At 55.2% G+C, this 9,019-nt stretch overlaps 1 protein-coding gene across 1 annotated transcript; it reads right to left on the bottom strand.

Annotated features, from left to right (window-relative positions):
• Positions 1-29: 29 nt before the first annotated feature.
• Positions 30-916, bottom strand: TOMM6 (translocase of outer mitochondrial membrane 6). Its single transcript, XM_065649464.1, has 3 exons — positions 762-916; positions 572-673; positions 30-343 (listed from the first exon to the last, which is right to left on the bottom strand). Exons 1-2 carry the CDS (start codon positions 893-895, stop codon positions 577-579), a joined length of 231 nt encoding a protein of 76 aa, XP_065505536.1. The 5' UTR covers positions 896-916; the 3' UTR covers positions 30-343; positions 572-576.
• Between the last annotated feature and the right edge of the window lie 8,103 nt (positions 917-9,019).

Below are 9,019 nucleotides of genomic sequence, written 5' to 3'. Positions count from 1 at the left end.
TCTTATTAAAAAAATGAAATTCCAGTTAGTTATGTCGTTATTCTACATTAATATTTATTAAACACCTTGGGGGGTACGGAAGCAAATTCCACGCCGATGGCTTCACATCCTTGAGGAATATTCTCATTGTGCCTTGTAGAACAAATTGAAAATAAATTCTCCCTCTCACACTTAGTGTCTTTCCCCCCCCTCGTTGTTGCTTCAAGCAGCAGCTCTGAAGTGCGAGCAGCAGCTCTGCAGGAGCAGAACGGGCTCCCCGGGCGCATCGCAGCGTGGAACGGCCAAACGTGTCCTGTCCTCGCGTGCGGGGCGCGCTCCTCTCCCTGGCAGCTCCGGTTCTTTCCTAGATCAGTGATTAAGCGGAGTTAGACAAGGCTGTTTCTAGCCCAGACTAGCGCCGTGCAGCGATTTAACAGCTTCGCAACTCCCGGTACAAACCAGCCTGCGCCAGGCTCCGGTCCCGAGCGGGCGCGGGGTCCGGTCCCGGTTATTGTGTTTTGTCTGGTCCCCTGGCGGTGCCGCCTCTCGCCGGGGGGCTCAGCAGGTGACCCGCCCCGCTCCCCGGACTCACCGCCGCTACGGGCCGGGCTGCGGGGCCATCAGGTCGATGTCCGTCAGGTTCCGGGCGACCCAGACTCCGGCGGCGAAAAGCCCCAGGTTGACCAGCAGATTCCTGAGAGAGAAACCGGCAGCGCTGGCTCCGGGGCCCGCTCCTGCCCCCCGCCCCCGCTCCTGCCCCCGGGCCCGCCGGCGGCACCGACCTGCGGAAGTCGTTGCGGTCGGTCGCGAAGCGGTACGCGCTCCGCAGCCACCCGCGCAGCCCCTGCGGAGCGACCCCCGGGCCCGCCGGCGCTGCCGCCGCCGCCGCCGCCGCCCCCGGCGCTGCCGCCGCCATGCCGCCGCCTCGCCTGGCCCCGCTCCGGCGCCGCCTGATGGCGTCACTTCCGGCGCGCGGCGGCGGCGGCGCCCGGGACGCGCGTGGCGGTGCGCGGACCCCGTGCGACAACAACGAGCACCAGCAACAACAACGTGCAACAACAACGTGCAACAGCACCAACAACGAGCACCAACAACGAGCACCAGCAACGAGCACCAGCAACGTGCAGCAACAACAACAACGAGCACCAACAATGTGCAACAACAACGTGCAACAACAACAACGAGCACCAACAATGAGCAACAGCAACGTGCAACGAGTAACAACAACAACAATGAGCACCAACAACGTGCAACAGCAACATGCAACAGCAACAACAACAACGTGCAACAGCAACGTGCACCAACAACAACAACGAGCACCACCACCACCAACGAGTACCAACAACAACAACGAGCACCAACGAGCACCAACAACGAGCACCAACAGCGTGCACCACCACCACCACCAACGAGCAACAACAACACGCACCACCACCACCAACGAGCACCACCACCAACAACGTGCACCAACAACGTGCAACAATGTGATAGACAAACTCACTCGACACAGAGTCTATGTTCAAGAGAGGTTTATTGTAGTAGAGTTAAGCAAAGCAGCGCTGGGTGCGTGGGGAATCTGTGTTCCACCAACACGCACACCTAACGAAGTTTTAGTTGTCATTATATACCCCCCCTTTGTGATTACAATTCTCTATTTTTGGTAACTATCCCACCTACTAATACATATTCACACTAATAGATACGCATGCTCTGGCTTGGTGTTCGGGTCTTCTTTCCCCATCTGGTGGTCCCAGGGATGAAGGCTCTCCTCTTCCTCAGTGTGTCCTTTATCTGAACTCGGGGGTCCTTGTAGAAAGAAATCACTGGCCTTCTGGTTTTTGCTGACGTTTCTGTTTGCCTCCCTCACTCTGTCATCCTCTTGTCCTTCAGTCCACGATTTATCTGTTCCTGTTCCCGTTTACCAGTAAGTCTGTGTTTCTTCGATGAGACTCAGGAGGTTCTTATCAGTAACATGAGCCATTTAGCCAGCAATAGGAATCACTATGTCATTTTGACATTTACTACTACAACAACGAGTAACAACAACAACAACGAGCACCAACAACGTGCACCGCGGGCGTGCACGTTTCCCCGTGCGAGGCGGGGGGGCGGCAGCGGCCGGTGCAGCCCCGGCCCGCGCTGGGCACGGTTGCGGGGGCCCCTGCACCCCCCGGCGCTGCACGGGCGGTTTGTAGCGGGTGTTGCTGCTCGGGAACAGCCGAGCAGCGCTGGCCCCCGCACCGCCCGCCACACAGGCGGGTGAACCCCCGAACCTTTGAGCCCCCCCCGGCTGAGGTCGGGGCTCCTGGAGCAGGGTTTGCCCAGCGGCCATAACGGCAGCGGCTGCCCGGGGCTGCTGCTGCTGCGGGGATGGGAAAAAATGGGGAAAAACGCGTGGAAAGCGGGGAATGGCTGAGCCCGGCCGGCGGCCCCTCCCGCCTGACTGAGCGTTTTCGGGTGCAGGTGCTGGACCCGGAGCGGGACGGTCGCACCCCCGGGACGGCGCGCAGCACTAAGCACCGGCGGGCCGGGGCAGGACGGGCTTGTAGCCTTTGCAAAACGTCTCTCGTGCTTCCTCTGTCCCTGCCTACTTGTGCCCGAACCTTTGTTCTGTTCTTGTTCCCAAATTCTCCCTTTCCCTTCGGCTCTTTCCTGCCCTTTCACTCTGGTTTGTGGATCTCCACCAGCTCTGCCCCCCGTGGCCCCACAGCCCCAGCGGGTCCGGCCTTTCCCACCACCAGCGACCCCCCCGCAGCCTTTGCGGCTTTTGGGGAAAAAAGAAAAAAGCTCTCTGCCACTTGAGGCATCGCCAGCGTCCCCAGGAGGTGCCTGTTTCCATCTGGAGGTGACTTCCCAACAGCAAAACTCCCGTTATTAGCGCTGTTAAGTCTCACACACGTACCTGCTGCCAGGGCACCCTGCCCTGGCACTTACCTGGGCGTCCGTCACCTTTTCCCAGCGCCCCAGCACTAATCTCGCTGTAATTATGGCAATTTCTGCCTCCATTTCCACCCTCTTTGGCAGCAGATTATGTATTACTGTGCCCACGTTCCACATCAAACGATGCAGGAGGAGCAGCCGGGGTCACCGTGCCGCTGGTCACTGCAGGACGGGGCGTTCACGGGTGAGCAGATGGGGCACCAGCTCGTGTGTTCTGCTCTTGTGCACAGAAAAAGCAGCTGACGGGACCGAGAGCTGCTGAAGTGAGCTGGCCCTGCAGGGGTGTTCACTGCGGTGCCCCAGCCCAGCGGGGTTTGCACCTTTTGGGGTGTCACCCAGTGCTGTGGGGACAGGCAGGTTCCTTTAAGGATCCTTTGTGGAACGAGAGCTGCTGCTGTATTCCTTTCCCAAATCGCAAAGATCCACCCAGTTAGTTAATTGATTTATAGCTATTACAGACTATAATTAACTGCCCAGCTGGGATGCTATGTGTTACCTGCTTGGTGGGAGCAGGTTGAGAAGCAGCTCTGGTGGGCCCTTGGCTGCCCCGTCCCTGCAAACAGCTCCATTGTTTGGGCTCTTTGAGGGATTTTACTGCACCTCAGACTCTGGGCTTTCCCTTTTATCTCCTCCTTTGTTAACATTTGGCAGCAGGAGCTCATGCTGAGCCTCTCTGTTCTCCCTTATCTCCTCCCGCATTCCTGCAAGGTCCCAAACTCGTCTTCGGGAGTTTGTGTTGCTGGACAGACCAGTTCGGACCAGCTTGTTATCAGAGCATTCCCAGCCCCGGGCAAAACCTCCTGCTGCTGTCAGACCCTGACACCACGCACATGTTCCTCGGGCGGCGCGAAGGTGACGCATCTCATCGCATCCCATCGCGGGGCCGCAGAGATGCCTGCGCCTGGTACCGGCACATCTGGCTGGTGCTAACGAGCTCCTGGGAGTGCCGCTCCCTGTTGGAATGCAGGGAAACGGGGAGGAGATGCTGTAGGTGGTGGCAGGAGCAGCTGGCTCCGCTGAGGCGATGCGCTGGCTGGGCAGCGGGCTCTGTCCCCGGGGCTGCTTGGGGGCAGCGGCGCTGCGAGCGCGGCCCGAACCCGGCTGCAGCACGAGGAGGTGAGCGGACAGCGGCGGCCCCAGCGGCGCTTCGGCCCCAGCAGCTCTCGGCGAAGCGGGCGGCGCTGAGCCGCAGCCTCCCGGCCGAGCCCGAAGGTGGGTGTGATGGCAGCGTCCCTTCCCGCTGGGCCCTGTCCTGCCAGGGCCACCGTGCTCCCCAGACCCTCTCGCCCCTTTCCCTCCCCTGCTCGTCCCTGCAGGTTGTGCTGCAGCCCTGGGGGGGACCCTGCTCCCCCAAATCCCCCGGCACAAGGCTGGGAGCATCTGGGGGAACCATGGGGCTGATCCAGGTGATGCTGGAGCTGGATGCAGGCGGGTGCTGGGAGTGTGGGCTGGAATGGACACTCTGTGCCCTGGGGGTGCAGGGTCCCCCTCGCACGAACATTCTGTGCCCTGGGGGTGCAGGGTCCCCCTTGCACGAACATTCTGTGCCCTGGGGGTGCAGGGTCCCCCTTGCACGAACATTTTGTGCCCTGGGGGTGCAGGGTCCCCCTTGCATGAACATTTTGTGCCCTGGGGGTGCAGGATCCCCCTTGCACGAACATTTTGTGCCCTGGGGGTGCAGGGTCCCCCTTGCACAGCAGAGCAGCAGAGGTGGGATGGAGCAGGACCAGGGGCTGCACCCAGAGGCTCATGCGGTGCAGAGTTTGCAAGTCTTGTATCAAGCTCAGCTTTAAGCCGGGTTTGCTGAGGGATGTCAGGTAACCGGAGGGATTGGGCTGACCTTGGTGTAGAGGCCAGTTTGGGCAGAGGTGCTGTCTGGTCTGTGCAGCCCCCAGGGGATGCAGGGGAGTCTGCTGCTCCATCTGTGCTGCTAGTTAGTGTGATAAACAGGACTTGCGTCTGGTCGAGTTTCAATCAGAATCCATCACTTTATTAGCAGATATCAAAGAAAAGGCTTGGCAATAAGAGGCAAGCAAACTGCCCCTCTTTGATTTGGGGAGTAAAAAGAAGGCAGGTTGTATAATCCAAATCGTACAGGTTCCTCTCCACTTCTTGGGTAAAGAATAGTAAGCTCGTTTGCCGCAAATCCAGAACAATCCGTCTGGGGTCTTCCAGTCGGAACTAACGTTCCCCGGATGGTCCCAATAACCCCTAATGTCTTTAACTTCATAAGAAGGATTTGCCCTTGTCTTGTTATTCCAACATAACTCAGTAATGTTGTCCCATGTACAATTCCCATTCTTCAGATTAGACCGATACCCTTCAGGTGGATTAGGCCACCAGGTCCCCTCTGAAGTATCAGTAGAGTTGGTGGTATAAGTCATTCTGCACAGGGTATGCCCCACATATCTCATAAAATTTTCCCCTATTCGGGTGATACGTATTAGCCCAATGACTTCATGACTAAGTATCCATCCCTCAGGCCGAATCTCAATAAGAGATTTATGGGTTTGGTTCCATTTCAAAAGTTGTTCCGGACTTACTCCTTCTCCTCTCCAGGGCCATTGCTCGGTCATTTGGGATCCTCCGCAAATCCAACATCCTGTAACGTTGAGTTCTTTAACTATTTCCTGCAGTAAATCCACAAATACATTCTTCCCTGGAGTTTGTAAATCTCATTCACTTAGTCGCTGTTCTATCTTTTTGTACATGTTAGGGAATTTATTCTGCGGACCCCGGTTATTTTGCTGTAGGTGTTTAGTGACATTTTTGATTAATTCCTCTTTAAATTTATCCTGAACTCCTCCTCCGTCTGAATACCCCCACATACCACCTTTTGTAAAGCATGTATGTTCTTCTCCTCTAGGGCAGCCTAATCCAAGCCTAGTTCCCCCTTTTCCAAGGTTCCTGGCTACCCAGTATTCTTTTCCTGCCTGGGAGCAAGTTTCTAACTGGCGTCGATCATAGCATACATGGTTAACGTGGGAGTGCATCGCAAAGGAATTCATAACCTGGGTCCCATGTCTGACAGGGCGGTAGCACTTTGAGCAAGAGTTCGGGCTGGCTGGAGCTGGGAAGGCTGCTGGTAAGAGGATTTTCCACAGCGTCAATCCCACCCCTCTGCCTCCTTTGCCTACCAGGTTGCACCTGGCAGCAAGGCTTGTTTTCTTCTCGGCAGCAAGGATAGCGACCTGGGATTTCCCACTTACTTTGCCTTTTCTCATGTCGATTCTTTATTGCCGTCCAACTTTTAGCCTTTACAGCCCAGAAATGACAGGAACAACAGGGTACCTTATTCCTCTTGCGACACTCCCTCACCCTAATATTGGCTTTACTCCGTCATCTTCCCTTAGTATCGTTTAGAAATAATCCCCACCATTCAAACCCATGAAGTTCTATTTGATCAGTTATCACTAACTCCTGTAGTTTCCACTGGGTCTCTAAGAGTTCAATACATCTGCACTCTGGGCATAATCCTCCTGGGTTATATTACCTGTGAGAATGATAATACCACCACTCTTTACAATAATTGCGTTGAGCGCATACAAATGGGTTACATTCACACCCTATTTCCTCACAGGTCACCTCTGGCATCTATACTTTCCACAGCTTAACCTGTAAGTTACGCGGAGTAGATGCTGCTGTCCACTTAGTAATGTCTGACGTTACGGGTGCTTTGATCCTGGAGGCGGGTGTCCAGCCCCTCTCAGCGGTTCGTACTGCAGTCTCTGTAGTGAGTAAAACAAGACAAGGCCCTTCCCGCTTTGGGGAGAGGTTATCTGCTTCCGAAGTTTTTATCAGCACTTTATCACCCGGTTGTATTCGATGTATGGCAAATCCCAAGGGTGCAGCCTGGGTCAGTATCCCTTTGTCTCGGAGCTCTTGGGTATTTTCCCCTATGGTTATTACATACTGCTGAATAGTGGCATCTTCCACTAATACACTATTGATGGGCATTTCCTGGGAGTACGGCATACCATAAAGCATTTCATAGGGAGATATTCCCGTTTCTGAGTTCGGCATAGTTCTAATATTTAACAAGGCCAAAGGCAAACATTTAACCCATGATAATTTAGTTTCTATCATTATTTTGGACAGCTGGTGTTTTAATGTTTGGTTCATCCGTTCAACTTTACCTGAGCTTTGGGGATGCCATGCGGTATGATACTCCCAAGGTATTCCTAGAGCAGTCATCAAGGACTTAATAACTTTGGAGGTAAAGTGCGTACTTTGATCGGAATCGATTACTCTTATTATTCCAAACCTGGGGATAAGTTGTTCTAACAATATTTCGACTACTGACTGCGCAGTGGCTCTTTCTCCTTGTCTGGATGGCCACCCATCCCAGAATTTAAGCATTAACCCTAGGGGACGGTCCTGGGGTATCTCCGGTAGTTCGCTCCCTTTTACCTTGTTCCTTGGACCTCTCCGGGGGTCCCCTGAGCCCTGGGTTTTACTCTCTCCCTGGCCCATCCCGACTGGTGCCTCCTAGTATTCCGACCTGCCGGACCCAAACCCGAATCCCGCTTCACGCGCTTCGTCCCTTCGCCGGCCAAGCCGCTCGCGGGACGTTGGAACCGCGGTTAGAAGGACTCCGCTCTCGCCCCGCGACTATGTTGCGTCTCACTCAGGCACACAGTCAATCCACCCAACCAAGCGGTACTTACAGTCCGTCGTCTTCGCCCGGATCTTCGTGCACTAGAATTATGGGTGATTATACTGCAGTTTCCCGAGGGAGCTCAATTCTTTGCTCGCCTTTTATTCTCGTAATGTCGTTAGTTTCTGGAGCTCACTCAGCCCCCAGGGCCACAATAGTGGGGCGCCCCCCTGGGTCTAGTAGCAGACCAGAAGATCCAAGGACATCGCGTCGGGGTCACCAGTTTGTGATAAACAGGACTTGAGTCTGGTCGAGTCTCAATCAGAATCAGTCGCTTTATTAGCAGATATCAAAGAAAAGGCTAGGCAATGAGAGGCAAGCAAACAGCGCTGGGTGTGCGGCGAGTCACTGCTCCACCAACACGCACACCGCTTACTTTTCCCTTGGTCTTTTTTTACTTTCTTGAGTTCCGTTTTCCGAGAAGTATCCTCCTAGTTTCGATTCCCCAGGTTACCGTGGCGTTGGGGTTTCTGTGCATGTCTCAGAGGTTCAGGTGGTTGTTTCTCCCCTCGTGGTGGTCGTCGGGAGGAAGGCTTCTCCTCTTCTTCAGTGTCCTTTTCTTTACCCTTTATTCGGTGCATGCATAAAGCGGGTTTTCTTTACAAAAGTCGTTAGTGCTACCTAACCACAATATCCTGTGTCCTTGCTCCATGCCTTATTTGGTTATCCTTGTGCACTTATCATAACTTCTTGTTTTGCACATTTCGCACTGGCAGTACACTAATACTCATTTCTGTCCCCTGGCACGCTCCCATAGTGACACGAATCACAATAGCACATTTCACATCAGCGAGTCTTTGTTCTCAGCAGCTGAAATGGGCGTGAGGAGACGGTCTGCAAACAGGAGTGAAAGCTCCTGGAGGGATCTCAGCTTTCAAGGAAGGGAAATCTAGTGCTGGGGAGGGCGCCGAGGGAGCTGCCTGGGCGGGAATCAGCACCTGGCTGCTGCCGTTGGCGTGTTCGGCAGCTGCAGGGTGGCGATCCGCGCAGGGACGGGGGCTCTGGGACGGGGGCTCTGGGACGGGGGCTCTGGGACGGGGGGCTCTCCGATGGAAGGCTCTGGGATGGAGGGCTCTCCCTTTGATGCTCCGCGGGGCCGCGTCTCTCCGGGTGGACGAGCTGCTTTCCAGGTCCACCTGGGACCCATCTGCCAGGTAAAGCCTCCGTTTGGGGACAGAAGTGTTCTGTTCTTTCTTTTCCTCTCGGTACAACCTGGTCCCTGCTGACTTGTGACACGAAGCGTGGTGCCTGTGCTGCCAATAACTCCTGCCAGCCTGGGGCCTTACTGGTGTTACTGGTGGCTCTGGGAGCCCAGTGCCCCAGCCGGGCTGGTTTTGGGTCTGGGTATCCCCTGCTCACTGGGATGGCATCCGGACACAGGTACTGCGTGGTATAAGCAACATGGCTTTACATACGTGATCATTATATCTAACTCTGTGCATC

Source organism: Caloenas nicobarica, chromosome 21 (assembly GCF_036013445.1).
Source record: "Caloenas nicobarica isolate bCalNic1 chromosome 21, bCalNic1.hap1, whole genome shotgun sequence".
NCBI lineage: Eukaryota > Metazoa > Chordata > Aves > Columbiformes > Columbidae > Caloenas > Caloenas nicobarica.
The sequence above is the reverse complement of the archived record's forward strand: the minus strand, read 5'-3'. Positions and strand labels throughout refer to the sequence as shown.